We start from the raw sequence: 22,388 nt of genomic DNA, 5'->3' as shown, positions 1-22,388 counted from the left end.
GACAGGAAGCTGGCATAAAAACATAAAACAGGCAGGACCCCCATCCCACATCGTCTGCTCAGAGCAGTTCCTCGAGATGCAGCTGTGAGCTCAGGTCTGATCTAAACCAATTCCATGCAGTCAGCAAATTCAGAAAGACACCAATTGAAATTGCAATGATTATAGAACCACAACTGTGATTTTTCTCTAAGGCTTCACTGTGGCTCATTTAAACTGCAAGTTCCTAGGGGCTGAGCCCTCCTGCATTCACTTTACTTTGGTGTGCTGTGAAGAGTGCTCATCTCTAGCTCTCAGAATTCTAACTATGGCAGAATGAAATAATCTCTTTGCAATTAATGCTAAATAAAATTATGCTGTTTAAACCTTCAAACAAAATAGATAGATGAGGCAAAAATCCTACCATATGGATAAAATCTGGAAAAACTTGTGACATCTTAAATATTGTTCGATGGCAATTAATAATAAATGTAATTTAAGAGAAAAATATTAAAATAAATTGATATCTACAATTTAAAAAATAGTATTGAAGAACGTAGATAAACTCTGTACATTGCCCAAAAAAAGAAAACATTTCTCTTACTTTCTTTTTTAAATGAGCATTACAGAGAGTTCTCTTAGCTGAATTATCACACACACAAAAATAAAAATTCAAGGTATGTTTCCAAGGTAGAAAATGAACAAAAGATAGATTTTTCTGGCATGGTATGGCTATTTTATGCCATAATCTGTTCCTAATTTAACTCAGCTGTCTCAGGGAAGATCATTGTAATTGAAAAGTGATCCTCTGGTAGCAAAGAGCTGGGGGAAAAGAGATGCATTTCTATATCATGAAGGTGATTTGGGGAGTGTCTAAAGAGGTTATATAAGACATCCTGAGTAAGAATATATCCTAGTAAAAATGGACTTAGTATGGATCAAAGAGAAAGGAACTAAAAGTAAAAAACCATCCTAGTTTAAGAGCAGAATAAGGTAACTACATATATACCCTCAAAAGAGGATGTAATGTCCAAAGAAGGTAAATTAAATAATCCAGCAAATTAAATGTAAACCCTCAATGAAGCAAAGTAAAGGAAAGTCTGAAAAGCAACATATTAAAGGCATAAAAGCTAATAATAAAAAGATCTTTCAAAATACATCAGAGGAAATGATCAAAGCATAAAAGGAGCATCGAGGAAGGTAGACCACAAAAGTAAAATGAACTATTTATATCTGGGTTCACTAGAGATGTGTCAGTGAGATTTTATTACTTGCAGATGAACTATCCTAAACTGAATCAGTGCTAGAACAAAGTGATACACCAAACATTGCCAAATTTCTAAGAGCAGATGATATTTGTCTAAGTTCCAGGGAAATATGACTAGGATGTTGTTAAATAAATAGTTATTGAGTATATTCTACAGCTTAACTCAGCAAGAGGTAGAGAAGGCAAGAAAAGCAATTCCCCTTTTGGAAATCACACGAGGTACAGTAAGCCTGTATGACAAAATTGAAAGCAGCTACAATCAGTGATGGAATTAGCAGGCATTTAGGCAACAGTCATTCGGGTAAGAGTTAGGTCTTAATACTTATAAAGATGGCAATCCTTTCAAATTTATTAAAAGTTTCTGAAGGAAATTAGGGAAGAGGGATCAAGTGATTTTCCTCTGCAAAGTAGGTCTTCCAACAATTTTATCCAAGTGCTTAGAAGAACCTTGGTTGTTGAAAGAAGGTCCTTTCACAGATTGACAATACAACAGAAGCAGGAATCACAGAGTAATACTGGTGAGTTTTCACCATGGAGGAATTCTCCAGAGCATCTCAAAAAGACTAGGCAGACTACAAATAGATTTAGGTGATAATGTTTGCTGATGACACCAAATTGCCAATACTACTCAGCTCTACGTCCCATAGCAGCATTTCAGTATGGAGGAGAAGGCAAACAACACAAACACAGAATATACAAAATGAGGGGGGACAGCTTTAACACTTTTAACGGTGATGGCTATGACTGATAGCTTGGAGTTAATGGTAGGGGAGCAGAAAGCCACAGAAACAAAACATCCCCAGTATTAGCTACTGTGTAAATTCACAATGTGCCCAGGACTTGCAGTCCTGCATGCAGCTTTTACTCCATCTCAGAGAAACTACAAAAAGCACAGAGAGGCGCAAAAATCATCAAAGGTAAGAAATTATTTCCATACCAGCAGGAATACAGAGTCTTGAGAAGCTCAAGCCTTTAAAACCAGATATGGGTCAAAGATTATGAGTAAGAAAAGAGGTGGTTTTCTCTCTCACAGTACAAGACCTAGGGGTTTCCCAATGATTTCATTGGTTAATAAGTAAAAGCAGTGTGATGCCTGATGAGGCTGTGGGGTTCACTACCCAACTGCTTACCCAGAGGTATAAGCTGGCTCAAAAATATTTTGAAAAGTTTATGCCTGTGTATGTATCCTCAAGGCTTTTACACAGGATGGGTCAGATAGAGCAGTTAAGATCTATCAACTCACCAGGGCAAGGCTGGCTCTCAGCCTCCTCTACTCCTGGTTCTCTTCCTTATGAACACCCATCAAAGGATGAGAAGGTGAGCAAGATGAGGGTGTAGGCTGCCCTGGGAAAGCTGTTCTGCAGCTCCTGAACCTGGAGGGGATTGTAAGCCCTGTAGGGTATGGCCAGGCAGGTGCTGTGTACTCAGCACAGCTGAGGTAGATGTCTGAACAGTGAAATGGCAAGCGAAGCTTTATGAATGGACAGACAAATATGGCAAGTGACCCTAAAGGGTAGCTAGCTGTACCCCATGATTCAACCATTTGCTCTATGTAATATAAGGCAATTTGACTGAAACTGCAACTGGTAGCTCTGTAACACTAAGAATAAAAATTATACTTTGCTTTTATTTCCATTTGAGTAAAATCTATGCTCAGCTGAACCAGAGCCATAAAGTCAAATTCTGATAAATGTCATTCTCAAGATTTACTGCTTCCTGTAAAAACAGTAAGTGCAAAAGATCTCTCTCCATACCCTTTTCTTTTTCCATTTTAAGAAGAAACATACAGAAGCTCCAAGGTATCAGGGACAGCAGTGTACTGAATGTTTCACAGCACACTTTCTGAAACAGATGTCTGGCTAAAGCAAAATTCTAATCAGCTAAATCTGTATCTCACATAGGGAATAAACAGTTATCAACACACAAAAGTTCCGGTAGTTAGAAATGTTTTATAGGGCATGCCTGTTCCTCTAATTGCATCTCTATTTAAATCCCTGTTAGCACCATACATGTTTCCTATCCTATCCACAGACTCTTTTTTCTATATCTGTACTCTTCCAACATCTATAATCAAGATTCAATTGGACCTTAGGATGCAGAGTTATGCTTTGGTAAAATAAAACACCAAAAGTGTAGCAGCTTTACACGTTTTTCTTCATTTACCCTGCCAGAGAAAATCAAGTAAAAAAATAATCGGCACTGTCACTTGAAGAAAAGAAAGAAAGAGAGAAGAAAGAAATAAAAATACTTTATATGGGCCTTAGCCAGGAGCATTTTATCCATCAGTGGTAAATGAGTCAGATATGAGTTGGCCAGGAAAAGAACTGCTTTGCCCAAAATCTGAGTTTAAAGTGAGTCATCTCACTCCAACACCAATATATCCTCCAACATAACTGGCCAGAGTTTCCCGCAAAGAGACTCTTGCTGCAGCTCTTCATCTGGAGGCCTGACCATCCAGAGCTGAAGTCAACAGGATCTCTGCCATAGAAGCAGTGAAACAGGCTTGGAGTTGCAGGCCAGAACTATCGGCCTGGCTGACCATGGTGGGAATTAAGAGGAAGCAAACTGACTCCTGGTGTAAGGAAGGAACCTTTCAGGCTGCCCTGTCAACCACAGTGCTTCCTGTTCTGCTCCCACCCTACCTGTCACAAGCAACTTTCCCAAATGAACACTCAATGCAAAAGCTTGCAACAGGTCTTCAGAAGGTGACCCCATCTACACCAGTAGGAGCAAGGGAACACCTTCTAATGGAGCTTGAGACACCACATGACTCCTCACATCCCTGCTGCTCTGTTTGCTGCAGGAAGTGTCTGGAGAAGGTGCATTGCATACATGGTCCTTCATTACAAAAACATTAAAAAACGTGAAAAAGCAGAGCTGAACTTGTCTCTACATTACTGCTGATTGTGTTGGTATGTACCTATGAAATGGATGGTGTGCTTATGTGAAATGAAGTAAATGATACAGAACCCAAAGCATGCAATGTCACAGGCTCACTCCCTGGACATTCCATGATGGATTTTCATTCACACTCAAAGAGCAGGCAGGCCCTCTCAGGTTTCCTCACAGTTGAGGACTCTCAAAATCCAACTTTCAGGGGGATCACTTTTGATTCCATATTGTTCCTTACATTCATCAGGAAGAAAACAAAGATAATGATGTTCAGAAGCCTCAGAAAACCTAACTATCAATTTTGGTCCAGTGGGACAGCATTTTTCTTGTCGTGTCACCTCTTTAATGGCGACTTGGCTTCATGTGACTTCTTTGGGGGTTACGAGTGCAGAAGGAGATTTCAGGACGCATGAGCGCGTAGGCTTTTTTTTTGCACTGCTGACAAATATCTGCAGCACCACAGAAGATATTCCAAACGAAGTAATTTTTCCACAAAACAATTCATCACAATGGATTCATCCCTACAAGAGTCCAGAACTGATGAAGTGTAATGAATCTGGCAGCCACATGAATTCCACTTGTGCACATTTCAGTACATCCATTTTCTGCCATGTTTTTCAGCACTGCCCTGAAATTGTTTTCAGCATGGGTGGAAACTGTCACAGGTTATCAGTTGGTAGGTAATAAGTACAGTAATTAAGCGCAGTGTTAGTCAAAGGGTTATTTTGTTCAAATCATGTAGGAGTAGCAGTTGCTCTTGGTAGTTTTGAGTGGAGGCACATAACAAAATTTTTAGTTATTCTCAGCAATGTAAAAATACACAAAATTAACCATGCCCTTTTCCAGACAATTTATAGCTTTAATTTGCTTCACTGCATTATTTCCAATACTTTAACTAAAATTATTTATATTTCAGAGCTATGCACACACAAGTGGGAATTTTTCTGTCCCTAGCTAGCAGAAGTGTCTTGTAACTGTCAGAAACTTATATGAAAAACTACATTATTCCTTAGTTGAGCACTGATTACCACAGTCACAAATCTAAAATACATCTTGAGTTCATCATGGATTCTTCTCTAAGCATTTATAAAGTTGTCTGCAATAATCCTAGCACAAGAATAGCCATGGCATATTAACTATAATTACGATTGGAAAGGTAATTATGAAAATACTGTGAACTTTACTAGCTAGCTCCACTCCCTGTGTGTCCCTTTGAACCATGCCTCAATTCTTTGACAGATGAGTGTTGCCACTGTTGTGAGGGATGTTCATTGCCAAACAAATCCACAGCTTTGAGCATTGCACTATTCCCCTGGGTGCCTATCAGTTCAGTTCTGATTAAAAGACACAACACAGGAGGGAAGAACTGAAGCAACTAAGAAGCAGTCACAATGTAGGAGCCATGGATCTTTCTGGCTCCACTCCCACCACTGCTGTCCCTACCCACAGCTCCCTCCTTTCTCTACTGTTGTTCCACAGCCTGATGAACTGATGAGTCTCCTTATAAGGCTTTTTTCATCTTTCCTCCCCTCTCCCCTATTTTCTGTGTATGATGGAACCCAAGTAGTTCCACTACATTTTGTGTCTTCCTCTACTGGTGAAGACCAGGAGTATTTTTCCTTAGAACAAAAAAAATAGGAAACTCCAAAAACTTCTCCAGTGGCTTTTCTGATTATAGATGACACCATACTCGGTGGCTACTGTGTTTTTTTCATGTGTAATTGGCAAAACACATAATAGCATTTACTGCATCATTTTCCTAATTTGCAAGTTGAAAGCAATTTTCATTAATGTAAAAAGCAGATGACAAGCTGGAAAAATCAGCACTCTCGTTCTTTGCTGGTGTACCTTCATCTTAGTACATAGAAAATGTTGGCCCTAATCCTGGTCAGGATAGCTTTAAGTTTTACACTGGCAATGTTCACATTTCTTCCAGGAAAGTAACTTCTAATGCCTGTCTAATATCACTCATTAGTGATTTAAGTCTATTGTTAGTAAATTTATCTGACTGTTTGTTGAACACCTTCCTAGAAAATTAAAAGAGATTTTAAAAGCTTCTAATGAGAAGAATATGGTTGATTACACTTGACCATGTCTATTTACTTCATATGGATATTGCAGTTTTTATGAAGTAGCAAGAAGTAGACACGGGAAGAAAATGAGGTTCTTGTTATAATCATGAACTTTAGAACAGAAATAGAGATACCAGCCCCAAAAAACTGCTAATATCTCTGCTTCCAGTGGCTAAGTGAGAGAACTGAAATCCAGGGATGAAAAACTCCAGGTATCTCAATTAGCAAATAATTTTGAAACAACCGTTAGTCCTGCTTTCTTCTTCATTTTACTTGGCTGGAGTGAAAGCCTTGTTGTCTGTAATAATTTCGTACACTTACCTGCTGCCTTCCTGAGGAATACACTGCTCAACATCCACTGAAAGAGAGGCCATAGCTGATACTGTTTCTGTCTCCTCCCTCTCTTGCTTCTGAGACTCAGCCAGAGCACAATCCACTGGCACAGAGTATGGCTCCACTGACTTCCAGTACTTGCCTAAGGAAAACACACATAATAATTTATGGGAATTTTAGCTAGCACGGTGGTACAAGAACAGTAATCACTTAGTTCAACACTGAGTGATTATAGTTTAAAATCTCTGTGGTGTAAGCAGTACAGTTGAAATTTCAGACTGCAGTGAAGAGGTCTATTTCTGAACCTAAGAATGCCAAGTTGGAAAGTGCTTTCATTCCAAGAGCTGTGTCACACCCTTCCCCAGAAGGTAATAAACTGGAGTAACAGACAGACTAATGAACACAGATTGTCAGGAAGGCTATTGGCCTTATCTACACAAGGTGATGGGAGTTCAGAGCAGGGTTAATAACCAGAAGTTCTGATATGGCACACAGTTGATGCAGAGACAGCAAAATGTAAAAAATGTACATTGTTGTACAAAGTGCTCACACAGCACTGTCTTGAAAAGGAAAGAAGTCAGAAATGCCAGCTCAGACTGAAGTGGTGTTGCCAGAACAATCAGGTTTGTTAGTCCTGGATGTTCTTTCTCCTCCAACCTCAGGGCGTATACTAGAACAATAATTTAGTTAAAACTTTCATATATGAACTGGCTGTTGCTGGAAAGCTGCCAGGTATCATAAGGGATAGAGCTTTCTGGTCTGCTATGTAAAAATACAGCAGTGAACTAAAAGCATGAGTATTTTCAGATTTCTGCCTGCAACAGAAGAAGCTCATCAAGCAATGCAAAGAATAATGGCAGGTGACTCATCCTAAACACATAAAATGATCTGCTATTAAGAAATAGCAGCACGGCTACTAAGAAACTGTTTTATTATTGGAAACCACATGAATAAGTATGAATTTACATACATATTTCTTAACAGTCCAGTAAAACACTGAGCACTCACTAATTGCCAGGTGGATGACACCTGGGGATTAGGAGCTTTGGGAAGTCTGGGAGCTCTGGACCAGAGCTTACTCAGTGTTTAGCAAGAAGCTTTCAGCAGCTGCTGCAGAGGTTGGATCAGGGTACTTATCTGAGAATTAGACAGAGGGTTTCAACAGCTGTGAAAGAGAGGGGATCAAGCAGGGGACCTTTCCAAGGACTAAAAGGAGGATTTTGGCAGCTGGGCAGCAGGCTGAGCTGAGGTGCTTATCCAGAGGGTAGCTGGAGGCTTTGACAGCTGGGAGGCCAGGCCAGCAGTGGTGCTGCCTGTGCTGCAGAAAGGCTGCTGAAAACTTCCTCTTTGGTAACACAGCTCTCAACACAGTTTCAGGCTTTTGGAAGGATGAACTTTTCCCTCCAGTGAGAAAGCAGCTGTCAATAAAGTCTGAAAATGTCTTTATTCAAAAACATCATTGCAAGATGAAAGCCCAAGTCAATCTTCAAGAACAACAAGCGAGCATGGCCAGAGTGTTTCTTTGAACTCTAATAGTGTGCACGTTTGAGTAGTTAGCAGAATCTTTAAATAACAGGGACCTTCTGGGGATAAAATATAAAGTGTATTAAGTATCCTACAAAGTTGAGATTAAGTGTTAGGAGGTTGGCTTTGCTCCAAAAACATGAAAGACAGAGCTAAAAAGTTATGTACATAACAGTAGGCTCAATGATTGGAGCCTGGCAAATTTTATAAAAACAAGACAAAAATATTCTCTATTATTACTGTGCTCAGAGACCATATTCTCTATTCATTAAAAAATACACTAAAAACAAACAAAAAAGTTATATGAGCATTCCACAGTGTTCTCACAGATCCTATGTACAAAAGTCAGTCTTTGCAATATACACCCAATTCAAACCCTATAATTTATGAGCTAAATGTTCACAGAGTGGGTGGGGCTTTTGTTGCAGAAACAGATGTGCAAGAAAATCAAATCTGTTGGCATGGGAATAATACCCCCTCTTGCCTATAAAAGAAATGAACCCATGTTCACTGCTGGAGTTTTCAAGGGCTTTTATTCATAAAATAAAATATTAGTACCCAGCTACCACTGTGTTGCTCTCCTGCAGCAACAATAAAACAGCATCCGTGAGGATTGCTACATCACATTCGTTCATTCACACACACAGGCTTGCACACCAGCTGCCCCCTGAATCCTGACTTTCTTGTAACATTAAAACTCAGGGCCAATTCAAGCATATTAGTGGGCTCTCTGCACCCATTTAACTGCCCTTGACTCCCAAGCGATTGGTGGTGTTCTTTGTTTCCCCACACTGAGAGCTGTGTTATGAGAGGGCCTTCAGCAAGAGAGGGAGCAGAGTCAGGCCAGGAGGCAGGTGGCAGCCCATATACTGCAGTGGAGGGTCCTGGAGAAAGGAACTGCCCAGCAGGGTGTTTGTTGGGGGGAAATGTTTAAGCAGTCACAATTAGAAACAGCATCCAGGTAGCAGCAGGTACCTCACGAAAAGAGGGCTCTGTGATGCTCTGTGGAAAACAATGATAGGTTTTTCCTTAAAATCGGAAAAATGTACTTTACAAACACCTTGGGTAAGCAGAAGAGCTTTGCAAGCTTCTTTTTATCCAGGACATTTATTTGCTGCACACAAAACATACAGGCCTTGAATGAGTGTTCAGCCAAAAGATTTGCAGGCAAAGAGTTATGGAATGGGGAGCCAATCACAGCACACAGCTGCCAAGGAGCTTTGTTAGCAGGTATGCTGTGGATTGTCAATTAAAAAAGTCAAAAAGAATTGGCCTCAAATCACTCCAATCTCTGAAAATGCCATTTCTACTGTGCTCTACTGGAATGTGAAATTCTACCAGCGCCGTTACAGTCATTGAGAAGAACTTGGTGGAGCTCAAGGGAAAGAATGAAGCATACTGTTGGTTTCATTCATACAAAACTTGAGCAATCATGGATTGCAAGGAGAAAACAATCAAGCCAAACCAGTCTTCTAGGTATGCTTTGGCTTTCAGCATGAAAATGTGCTTAAGCCTCCCTCAAAGATTTGTTTGAGCACTGACTCAATAAATTGGAAATAATAAGAGGGAATGTTTCTGACACTCCTATAGGCATTTGTAATTGCCTTTCAAAGATTTGAATATGCTGTACTGTGGCTTGCTTGAAAACAATGTTTGGGGTTGGAATTCTGCTAAAACAGGATTGTTTAGAAATAGCCTGTTACATGTGTGTGGAAATGACTAATTCCAAACTTGTTACATTTTCAGAGGAGTTTTGTCAATACAAAACTGTCAATATGAAACATTTATAGAAATTCTATTCTAGTTAGAAAAAAAGTTGTCTCAGTTTCTAAGTATTGTAGCTTCAAGGTTTTGTAAAAAAAGCACACAGGAGGGGCTTATTTGGTATAAAATGTTGATAATATTAATTGTGAAAGTTGGACCATAGAAATCCAAACCAAATATCCAAAGGCAATGCCATGATCCAAACAAACCAAGCTTTCTCAGTACCTCCTGAGGTGCTACTCAACAGACTAATGCTGTCCAGCCTGCCTAAGTCTCTAAAATATTGGACAGGTACTTGCTTCTCTTAGATCTAAATATACATCACAAAGCTGCACTGAACTTCCTCAGGACTCCTTTCTGTCATCCAAGCATATTCCTTCTGAATACTTGGACTCTCTCCGAACAAAATGAGGTAAATGTAACTTTTTAGGTAGTTGCAAGAAAAGGCAGAATGTTGTATTTAAGTGAGTCTAAACCCTGAGCAGCCTGACAAAGATTTCAGAACTGCCCACTGGACTGCATGACTATACCAGTTCAGCTGAAACCTAATTGTGTTAAAATTGAGTCATTCTGCAGAGCTCTGTACTATGTTCTCAGATTTACACTGTATATTTTTTCCCAAATCCACTTTTCTCTCAACAGCCATCAATTGTGTGTATTCCTACTCTGTCTGTTTCTCAATTCACCCTTTTTTTTGTTTCAGATCCATTTTCCATTACATACACATTTTATTTCAAACAGAATTGCATCTCTTTTCCTTGTGTCTCTGGTCTATGTGTGGCATTTTGCCCTTATTATCATTTGCAAATCTGTTCTATCTTGCACAGTACACAAATCTCCTTAACCTGCTGACTCCTTCCAGATCATTAACAGATTATTAACATGGAGTTTTAACTCATGAGCTACCCAGGGACATACCACTCAGCACAAAGGACTTATTGGAACATATTACATACAGCTAATTCAATTAGAGCTTTTCCATATTTAGGTGTCTACTGGATGTGCATGATGAATTATATACCTACAATGCATTTTCTTTGTCACCTTGCAACTAAAATCAGATGGAGAAATACTGCATGAGCAGTGAATTGGACATGGTGTCCCTTTTTAAAACTGCATTTATTTTACGTAGATGAATCCCAACCACTTGTGGTTCATCTCAAATAAAGGAAAACATTTGTTATTCATTTGTTATTCTAAAGGAGCCAGCAAACAGTAGAAGTCAGGAAGCTCCCACTGGCTCAGTAAAATGGCAGAGACAAGAAGATTAGAGAATTTAAGGGATGCACACTCAGTTGGACTGAAGCAATTGATGGCATAAAGTTCTTCAGTGAGCAAATGCTCTAAAGCATCTGGGTAGTTAAGGGTTGGGGTCAAAGCCCACAAGTGAAGCAATAATGTTCCTCTGTCTCAGAAACAATAAAATAATGTATTTTTTATCACTGTTCAATAGATCAGTGCCCAATTGGAGCTTTTCAGCTTTATCTCAAGCTCATGTGAATCTCTAAGTGAGTACCTTGTAAAGGGCTGCAAAAACAGGATCTGACAAACTATTCGTCAGAGCTCTAAATTACCTGTCTGTTCCTGTCCCTCACTGACAAACAACTATTTCATCCAAGCTCCTCTGGAATGAAAAGATTTGGGAATTTTCAGGAATCAGAAATGTTTAAATAATTTTAATGGGTTACTTTTTAAATATGTGGCAGAAACAAAGAGATGCTGAAGAAATAAAAATAAAAGCATATATATATATATGTACATAAATATTAGACACAGCATGTCAATTTATACATAAAACATTTTCCCACTCTTTTCTCTGAAACAATAATGTCTATGACATTAATTAATAATAAAAAATAACCCCAAGCCCACTAACCCACCAATTCAAATTGAGAAACATACTTTGAATTTCAGTGGTCTTTTTTAAAGAAGCTATTGCATTCATATTGGGGATTTGGTGCACAATATCTTCCGGGAGAGGCTCCAGCTGAAAGAACAGAATAGAATAATATAAATATTCAATAAGCCACAGGGACATAAAACAAACTGAAATGATCCAATCCTCAGGAAAAGCTCAGCCCAAGAACTGGTTAATATGTTGCTGGTATCAGTTCTAAATGTATAGTCATGATTTTGTTTTCTGTTTTCCAGCCATGTAATTGAATTCCAAGGGGCTTTTCTATTGGCTGCAAGACTAATCTATGGAGTCTCTGAGGCAGGTGCATGTCTGTGTATTATTCATTAAAAAATGCTAGTTATTTGTGTAATTTTTGTAGGTTCCTCACAAACCAAATTCCACTGTGTCTGTATACGCAGCTGGGCACTCCAAACAAAACCTTGCTGAAGCCACATTGGAACCAAAGTGTGCACTCTATTATCTTTATTTTTCTGGTGTTATTTCATCTAACCATCTTTCACATTTTAAGGTTTATAGGGGAAAACCATAAAACACAGCTGCTTTTACTAGCTTAACATTAATTTCAAATAAAGTAGTAAATAAAAAAATGGTCATGCAGATTAGAAGTATATTTCCCTAAGTAAGTTTTTTACAGAATTAGCTACATTTTAATTTCCTAGTTTTAATTGCATATTCTTTTAGTAGGACTGCACTAGCAGAAAGAAGTGTTCAGTTACTGCATAGTTATTTTGCCCTGCAGTGGATAAATATAAAAAATAAACTGTATTTTAAATGTCACCCACATCTGCTTTTTTGTCCACCCTCCACACATTTTCTCCTAGGAAAAAATTAAAAAATTGTTTGGGCTAAATGCTTCTCCTTGCACTGTAATAACTACATTCTCCTTGAACTATGCTAAGAGTGCTGAAACTCTTCTGCTTCCCCATGTAAACTGCCATGGCTTGGTGTGCAGGCCTGCATCCTGAGGAGTAGCAACTGTGCCAAGGTGGACAATAAAGAGCAATATCAATACCAATCTCTTCTCTCTAAAGCTAAGGAAGTTCAGCCATCATTGACAGGAGACATCTGTACTGCAGACAAAACTCCTTTCTTAAGTGTGCCTGGGTCTATTTTGAGCTAGGTCAAGTGAAGCCCACCCAAGGAGCTTCCTTTGCAAAGTTAATAGTTCAGTAGCCATCATATACTGTCCTCCAGGTTGCTACCGCTGCATGGCTACGCACCAGCTAGATAAAATCAACTTTGATCCAAGCACACACAGTGGGAAGTAACTGCAGTGTGGATACTCCCTCAGTGGTGCTATTTTAAGCAAGCTCAGCTACAAATCCCAAAACTTCTGGGATCCTGCTACTACAATCAGCAGTGAATGCCTGTCAGCAATAAAGACATTGCAAATATTACCAGTCCTTTGGAGTCTTGGTAACTATAATGAATAGGGCTGTTCATGTCATTATTTCCTTAGAAGCCCATATGGGATTGCAGCTGGAAGATTTTCTTCTGGCTAGAAACAATAGCACTATGTTTTGTTTTCACATAGCATAAATCAGTCCATTCTGCTCAGTGATCAAGCATGCAGAGAAGGGCCGGCTGTACCTGATTGGGTCCCAGTGTTACTTGGTTAACAAAGTGCAAAGAAAGATTGCTCCTGTCTAGTATGTATCGTGGATTAGCACAAAGACAGCAATTACAATACAAATAATATTTCAGACACTTCAGCAATCCTTGAACCACACCTACTTTATTATCTTCATAGGTGGCTCTATTTGGTAACTCTTTGCCTGGGGGGAAACTGTATTTATGAAAATGCCACCCAACAGATCAAGCTTTACAGGTTTTAGAACAATAATCCATATAATAACCTTAATAATCCATACCTTGATTTATGCAGATAAATAGCATTTCCTTTATCACTAGTCATATTCTTTTTAAAGTAATCTATCATTTGGCCAGGAAGAATACAAAACCCTGAAGTTCTCTTTGGTCATACTGGGTGCAGGAACACATAAGGGGCAGCAAAAAATAGTTTAAGGTTCTGTTTCATCGATTTCCGAATTCCTAAGGCTTTGATGACCAATTCACTTCCCTGAAACAGAACAAAATAGCTCCAGGCCATAGCAGCAGGAATAATAGTAAAAGGTATGGAATTGCCAGATTGCAATATGTGAGAACTGTGTCTTGGTTTTCCCTTTGGGTATAAGATTCCTTTGTACTAATCACATGCAAACGCTTTGTACTAATTATTAAGATGGGAACAACTGATGTCGAGACAGTTAGAGGAGATTTTCTATTAAAAGATGGATATTTTGTTGCCCTCCTTAAAGCTGGATTTTTGCAAGAGCCAAAACCCAAAAGGTTTGATTTTCCTAATAAATCAAAACCACCTCTTTATTAATCAATATAGAATTTTTCTTAAAATAAGTAGGCTGCGTTTGAATATGTAGACATATTTCCTATTCATAGGTGAATATTTAGAAATGGCACATGTTTTTAAAAATCAGAATAAGCTGATGAATCCTTAAAAGATGAAAAAGGGTAAAACATCCAACATCTATCCCAATCATTGCTTCATCTGTTAGCACTACTAACAGTTTTGTAGGTGATGTGACTATAATGGGCATGTTTGATCATTTCCTTAACTCTTTTTTCCACAAAACTTTCATTTTATATTCCAAGGTTGGCTGAGGCAGGCTCCTAAGCCTTTCTGTCTCCTCATCCTTAAGTACAGCCCAACAGAGCTTGGACCTTCTTTCATATCAGGGAAATTTTATCAGGCTCCACAAGTGAATTCATCACATCATTTATCCTGCATAGCCCAAAATATAGTTCCATTACAAAATCACTGCAGAAATAAAGCCAGAGGGTTATCGCAGCTATTTCTATACCCTTTGAAATGAGACTGCCTGCATTCAAAAGGAGGATTCTTTTGGCAGATATCCACTGGTTGCATACAACTGTATACATAGAGGCGTCTCTGGAAAATATCAACAGTTAGACCCAATACTGAACAAAAGAAATTACTCTACACCTGGCATATATGGCATCATCACCTTCCCTCCCACACTTACTGGCATTCAGATCATGAAGGCTATTAAATCTGGAGGTTAACAGAAAAGAAGCTGAAAAGAGCACTGGAAAAACACCATCAGGAAAGAAATCTTTCAGAGAAGAACAGCTCAAGTCTGCAGAAATAACCAAACCACTGGAGAGACAGTTTGGACCAGACACAAAGGTTCACATTTTCAAAGCTTTTACATGGCTGAATCGAGCTTTTGTCTCCAAAGCAGAAGATTAATGTAGAAACTGAGTCCACTCATCATTTTCAAAATAGGAAAAACAATGTAAATGGGCAAAAAAATCACTTGGTATGCCAAAATTTGCCAGAGGCATATCAACAAATGTTTGAAGAAGGAATTAATGATGGAAATTTCATATGCCCAGAAAGGGATCTTAATTGATCCTTGGGAACGTGGTGAGAATCTGAAACTACAGCAGTCTGTATTGAGCTGAAAATTCTAGAAATATTCATGTTGTCTTTAGCATTGTCATGCTTTAAAGTACCAAGCTTCACTGAAGAATGTTGCAGAGTGCAGTTAGAGATTACTGACAAGTGAGGCAAGTGTACGCAGAAGGTAAGGAGCGTGGAGAGCCTGCCAGAAGCAGAGGAAGGGGGGAAGGCAGGCAGGCTCCTCAGGGATACCAGGGCTGCAGGAGGAAGAATCACAACTCCCCTTTCTTGGTTCTAATATTTAAAAAAAAACCTAAAGAAACATTAAGACTGAGCTTTATGGCTCTTAATGCTGCCTATGATTACAGAAGAGCAAGTTCAAAGATCTCACAGTCCCTCTTATATATGTGTTCTTATATTAGCAATTTTCTTAGAGCTACTGCACTCCCTGTTTACATATAAGAGCTTCAGGAAGGTATTTTTGTGACCAAGGGTTACAATGCAGTAAATAAACAAATCAGATTTCATCAGGGAATAAATTCAAAGACACAGGAGGTCATTAGGGTCATTAGCACCTGACAGTCCCTTGGAATTATGTAACTTTGGAATCAGAATATTCTCTGTTTCCTCGGCCAAACCACTTCCTGACTAGCACTGCTCACCTTGGGAACTTTGATGTCACCATGCTGACCTCTGGCACGAGCATTGCTCCAGTTTCCTATCCAATCCAGATCTCTATTTCTCGACTCTTGGTTTATGCAAGCAGCAGTTGACAGGTATTTTAGACCCTGTGTTAATTTTTTTCTAGCATTAGAGTCAGATTAACAGTGAGGATGTGAGATTGTGAGCGAGTTTACCATGCAATTTAAAATTGATCTGAAGCCATATTCACTTCTATGAATATTTTCATTTTGGAGAGAGAAATACTTACCTGTTCTGGTAAATAAACCCTTTTAATGCCCTCTTGGCAGAGCTCACTGCCTAGCTGGCAAGCAGCCGCAGATTGACACTGAATTCCACAAAGGAGAAAACACCAACTTTTCATCATCAGCAGGGAAGCAGCAGAGTACAAGCTTTCCACTTAAATTACCATTCCCTCCCAAATGCCAGCTCAACAGATTGCAAGAAACAAGCACATACTTCACACTCTGCAAGAAAATTGTCCGGTGTAAGTTTTCAAGCATGCTTAGGAGCCAACCAATCACAATGTTTTGTCAAATTCGGCTTCAGACTGAAATTCAAGCCAGAAGAATATTTACTAGAAGATGTTAAATTTAGTCACTTAAAAATGTTTTCACACTTGGGGCCAAATTCAGCCTTGGCCGCCAGAGTCAATGAGAACAGACATGCATCCTCTCTGTGCCTTTGTTGCAGGGTCCCGCTGGGCAGAGGCACTGTGGACTGCACTTCTCTGCTTCCTCTGTGCAAAGAAGAGCATGACCCCATCTGTGGCTAATTATCACTTGTTACACACCACAGAAAACTGCTGTGCCACAGGAGCTGAGAGACACTGCCCAAACCTGCAGACAGATCAGTGGGACCATGATGTTAGACTGATTTCTGTGTCCCGTGGAGATGTCACACCTGGCTGCTTTAAAAGGGATGGGATGAAGGAAGAGCTAAATCCTTAGGTTTTGATTCAGAGTTTTGTGCTTGAAAGAATACTTTCCTACTCTTTCTGGCTGCAGAAGAACCCCTATATGAATGCAGTTATGTTGGAAATAAAATACAGGATTTAGCATACTGGACTCAAGGAAAGCCCGTGCCCAAGGATTTCTTAGATCCAAGTAGTGCCTCTTCAAAAATGATGTGGAGGAAAGAAAGTAGAACACATACCCTTACATGTCTAGGGCAGCATTACTCACCACCACTAGGGACCAAAAGTCATAGCAGAGCTCTTTATAGCACCAAAGCTAGGACTGGCAAAATAGGGTGAAATTTCCATACTCCACAATGAAGATTTTGGTGGAAAATCTCAATATTCAACCAAATTTTCCACAGACTTCTTGAAATAAACTGTAAATCTTAATATTCAGTGGCTTTCTTAATTGAAGTAATATGTATATCTATATACACTTTAAAAGTGAGGTTTAAATCTATATACCCAATGTGTGAAAAACTGTAGAATCTTTTAAAGAGTGTCACAATAAGTGAAAGAATTTAATTTTTAGCATGCATATCATAATCTCAGAAAGGCTTAAAAGCAATGATTCTTTTGGAATTATCTGAATCCATCTTTTCCTTTGTTTTTACAGATGCACTTTTAATGGACTCAAATCATGTTGAGAAAATTCAGGGATATTTTAAGGCAACTGATGGTCATCTTGCTTTTTCACCTTCCAGAAGGTTTTCCATGTTTACATTTTGGATTTCAAGGGAACCCAGCTGCTTAATCTCTTCTCACCTCTTAGGAAGATTTCCTTCCAAGGAGATAACCTACAGTGCTTCTAATTAGGCCTGCAAATGGTCAAATGGATTTTTCTCAAAGTGACATGGAAACTTTCTGCTTGTAAACAGAAGCATGGAGAGGAAAACACAAGATATCAAAATACTTAGAGGTACTTTTACATATAAACTTTCTAATTAAAAAATGATCTTTATGAAGTTTATCCTTAATTCTCTAATTTCCTTTTTAGTTTGTTTATTATTTAAGAAGGTATTCACAAACCAAACCAAACTGAGCCATTTCAGATACCATAGGGTGTCTTGCCTTCTTTCCGGTTGCTGTCAGAAAGGGTGTGGATCTCCTCAAAATTCTCTATTACTTATACCAGTCCTTCCATGCTCAAATTATTTAAAGAAGATTAATTTGATAGAGTACTACATTCCTAGTGTTTTCACTCACTTTTTTCTAAGAGAAGAGTGAGAAGTTATCTTACTTAACAAATCACTACACTATAAGACATGTATAAATAAAAATATATCTATTTTGGATGTTAGCCTGTTTTCCTTCTTGGTTCTCTAAAAGAAACTAACAAAAGAAGGCATTTTGCACTTGTAAATTTAATGTTACCTCTTAGGTAACATATCAGACCAGCATTTGCTGAAAGTTGAAAGTTGTGGCTAGTTTTAGAATTTTTTTTAAAGTGTTATTCTGTTGGTAATAGGACGCATGAAGCAGTGAATTTCTGTATTGAAAAGTCCTGGCCAAAAACAACAAAAGAAAAGAAAAAGTTTTCAAAAAGCTCTGCAAAATGTTTATGAATTCTAATCCTCAGCACATGAATAAATACATCTGACAAACTGCAGGGTACCTCACAAAGGCCTTTCCCAACCTTTCTAATTTGAGTTCAAATCCATGTGTAGTGTTTAGAACTGAAGTTAACCTTGCCAAAGTTTTTAAACTAAGGGTGCAGCATAGATCATTATTTGTAAAAGTGAAAGGCAGATAATAAGTTATAATTATCCTATTAATCACCTGTAAATAATTGCATTCAGAGAAGAATGCATCCTCAAATTATAGTAATTGGTAGTTTAAAGAAAAAAAAATTCTGTCCTTAGCAGAACGTGGTTGGAGTTTGCTGTGCAAGTTCATGAATAGCATGCTGAAATCAAGCAGTATATATATATATATGATGTGGGCCATGTGGTGCATATTTTCATAAATCTATTTTGAACTGCTAACTAAGCATCAGACTTTCTCATTAGTGTCTGTTCTTTGGCAATACCTTTACTTATTCTTTTTATGTTGGGTTCTTGTGGTACTCTTGGTAGCAACATCCTCTCTGGAGTACTTTTCTTCACAGCAATAGCATATTTTGTCTTTGAAATTCTGCTGCACCAAACCACTTGATGCATGTCCCAGAAGACATTGTTGTTCGCAAAAGGACATGAGAAAAGTGCTTATTCCCTGAGATGTTTCAAGTTATGAAGGGCTATCTTCTTTTACAAGTGAATTAAAAATGACTGCATGTGGATTTTGTTTTCATTCTCATTCAGTGATAGAAAGTTGGGTTTGAAAGATAGATAGTTGGGTTTGATACAGCAGTAAAACAAAATAAGGCAGTTTCCATAAATGGGTAGCACCACCAAATGGTCATAACTGGATAGAGGGACCCAGGCACCTACACAGAGGAGGATACATCACACCATCAGCATAGAACCATTCACATTAGTCCCACAAGGGTGAAAACTTCAGGGAATGGGTTTAGAAATGCTATTAAAAGCTATTGGTGCTGTAAGTTACTATCACAGGGAAGATGACAAGAGAAATATCAATGAGAGTGCCGGGGAATGGCAGCTGATCAGGAAGGCAAAGCTGCATTTCTAAGATTTTCAAATGCCTCAAGCTGGGTTATGTAATTCATACTTCAGTACCTAAATAAAAGAACTAACACTGAGCTGAGCAGATTTTTTAGAAGCATATACCACCATACTGGAAAACTTTCCTTATGGGTTTTGTCAAAGGTGACAGTAGATAAAACCTATTGAAACCTTTCTCTTTTTTTTTTTTTTCCGGTGTCTGTTTAACATTTCTGAGAATATTTTTGAAAAAACTAGCACTTAATTCATTGTATGTATAATGTACAAAAATAATAAGCATTGTTGATGTGTCATAAAGATGAAAAGCAAAGGTTTAAAAGAACACTTAAAAAATTCTTCTACCCAACATCCATCAGAAGACACATTACTTCACCTTATTCACATAGGTAGGAAGCCTTGAAGTGGAAGGGAACTGGCAGACTAGCCTGCAATTTGGCACTAATACATTTGATTGGAGAGATTATATAGCTATTAAGACTTCCCCTGAGGGGGAAACAAAGTGGCACACTCCACTTTATAACAAGATCTTGCAAAATTCGCAATTTATGGTAAAGGCTTTTGTCCCTTCATAAATTATTTTGGCTATACCTTCAGCAATTTTTTTTCCTTCTCGCTGTATTTATAGGATAAAAGATTTTTTTTAATGGACAGAATAAATATTTTCACTGGTAAGAATCCTTATCTTGTATTTCTATACATAAATAGCACATACTCATATTTACTTAGTCCTATAGTCTCCTCTCAAAAGTTCTTAAAATATACAGTGTTTATAACTCTTGGGAACTCCATTTCAACTGCATACAGATCAACCTGAATCCTCATTTATAATTTTATTTTAATCTTGTACACATTTTTATTAATGTTTCAGAAGTGAAGTGTCAAAATACTGCAAAATATGTACGTTTGCAATGCCCAGTTTCTGAGATTATTAGTTACCTTGGAAAAGACATTTTTTTCCCATGATAGATGCCTAAAAGGTCCATTCCTAGTAGATGATATGTGCAGCAATGACTACTAAGTGATGTAGTCTGGTATTCAGCATACCACTAAAAGCCATTTGGAGGTTTTAAATATTACTCAGAACTGGGAATAATTTAGGCATAAACTAAAGAATTTGTATAATCATCTAATTTAGAGGTATTTATGCCACCAGGCCTGTTCATTTCTAAGGCATATTCAAATTCCATGGTTTTTATACCAAACGAAAAAAAGGACTGACACTATTGTTACTGAAAGAATACCGAAGATAGCAGCTTCAGCAAACTTTGCTCATTCTCTCCACCTGCTATGATTTGTGTTTTACCTCATTTCCTAGGAGGGCATTTATACAGGCTTCAGAGGCATCACAGATGGCAGTGAGGTCATGTCCTCCCTCCAGTGCCAGCACCACGCGGCCGTCCGCCAGCTTCAGCAATTGCTTGGTTAGGTGACCAAAACCTGGTATTCAAACACAGGAGTGCAAACAATTAAAGCAGAACAGGCATTGCAGGCATGCTTCACATCTGCTGCACAAGAATGTAGAAAGCTCTGGAATACTGTATAAGGAGCATAGGATATACTTAGTCCAGTATCCTATTTCTGACCATAGCCCTCACCAGATGATTTGGAGTTAGTATACGGAATTTTTTATGAGGCACGTGTGAGATAATATCCCTCATGCTGATCCCTCATTGCTGGAGATTAGTTGAAAAACAAGGATGTCTCTCTTCTTACCTTTGTTAACTATTATCACCTTGGATTCTCTTCCTATTTGCATATCAGTGTGATATATAGCCATGTTATTTAGAGAGGTTTGACTTGGTCACTTATGGCATTGATATGACAAATAATATTTGTAGTTAAACTATGGTGCTATAATTAAAAATAACTGTGCTTTCCAAATGGGATGATGAAGGGTTTTTTATTTAAAAATTACTTCTTCTTTGTATTTGAGGTTTGAGAATTATATAAAATCATGGACTGAGAGATAGTGGAAACATATGTTACCTCTTAGCTCCATCTTGAAGTGTTTTTAGAAGCAGCACTAACAACTTTAATTCAGGGGTTTGGAATAAGTCAAAACTGTCTAGAACTTCGAAGCTATCTCTACCAGTATCGCTCACTCCTGACCAACAGTACTCTAAGAAACTCTGCACCATAGCCAAAAATGATGGTACTCCATTTTCTGTGGTGATCTGTAACTACAGAGACATTACCGCAAAGTTTTCATCTGTGATTCAAGTAAAGTTAATTTATTACATTTTTAATGACAAGAAAACTTGCATGAAACATGTCAATTTGGAGTGAAGATTTTTGGAAAAAAATTTGTGGTCGTTTCCTAGGACAGCTATTGTTTTTTTTAATCTCTTTCAAGTAAGAAATGATAAATAAAGATTTGAAACTATTGATGTTAAATAAACATCACATCTTATTCTTAATTTCCCACTAGATTTGTACAGATTTACTAGATATACTAGATTTGTAATTGCTTCATTGATGGTCATCACTAGTCATTCCAGTGCATTTCATTTCCTTAAATAAAGCATTAGAAGGTACTTGCTAAACTCTGGAGTTCTATAAAGACAGGGAAATCAGCATCTTTTTACTGCGTTCCAGTGAAGAAGACTCCTAAAAATTAAAACTGTGAATATTACAAGAATATTTTCCAGAAAAATTTTCCAAACTCATGTTTAATTCTGTTTTCATCTTGGGATGTAAAATGGACATCTTTGTTAAGCACATGTCTGGCTCTTTTTAGAAAAGGAACTTATACTATATCAAATCTGGATTAGCTGTACAGAAATAAAACCCCCAAAACAAAAAAAATTCCTTTACTTGCCACTTAACATATAGATAGATGATCATAGAAACACTTGAGGTGAAATACTGTTTCCTTGAGCCACTGCCCAATCTTCTCTGTACCCAAAAATACCGCAGTTTTGATACTAGCAAAGTAAC

General features: G+C 38.1%; 1 protein-coding gene across 11 annotated transcripts in view; it reads right to left on the bottom strand.

Annotated features, from left to right (window-relative positions):
• HDAC9 (histone deacetylase 9) overlaps window positions 1–22,388 on the bottom strand; it is a 455,819-nt gene that overhangs the window by 9,025 nt on the left and 424,406 nt on the right. For all 11 annotated transcript variants that reach the window (XM_071429136.1, XM_071429143.1, XM_071429142.1 and 8 more), the window contains 3 exons: window positions 20,755–20,888; window positions 11,731–11,815; window positions 6,529–6,682 (listed from right to left, as the gene is read on the bottom strand). In XM_071429136.1, coding sequence (XP_071285237.1) covers window positions 6,529–6,682; window positions 11,731–11,815; window positions 20,755–20,888 — 373 coding nt within the window. The remainder of the gene's footprint in view (window positions 1–6,528; window positions 6,683–11,730; window positions 11,816–20,754; window positions 20,889–22,388) is intronic.

This window comes from Agelaius tricolor, unplaced genomic scaffold, assembly GCF_023055355.1.
Source record: "Agelaius tricolor isolate 1412-34295 unplaced genomic scaffold, bAgeTri1.0.p SCAF_6, whole genome shotgun sequence".
Classification (NCBI taxonomy): domain Eukaryota; kingdom Metazoa; phylum Chordata; class Aves; order Passeriformes; family Icteridae; genus Agelaius; species Agelaius tricolor.
The sequence above is the reverse complement of the archived record's forward strand: the minus strand, read 5'-3'. Positions and strand labels throughout refer to the sequence as shown.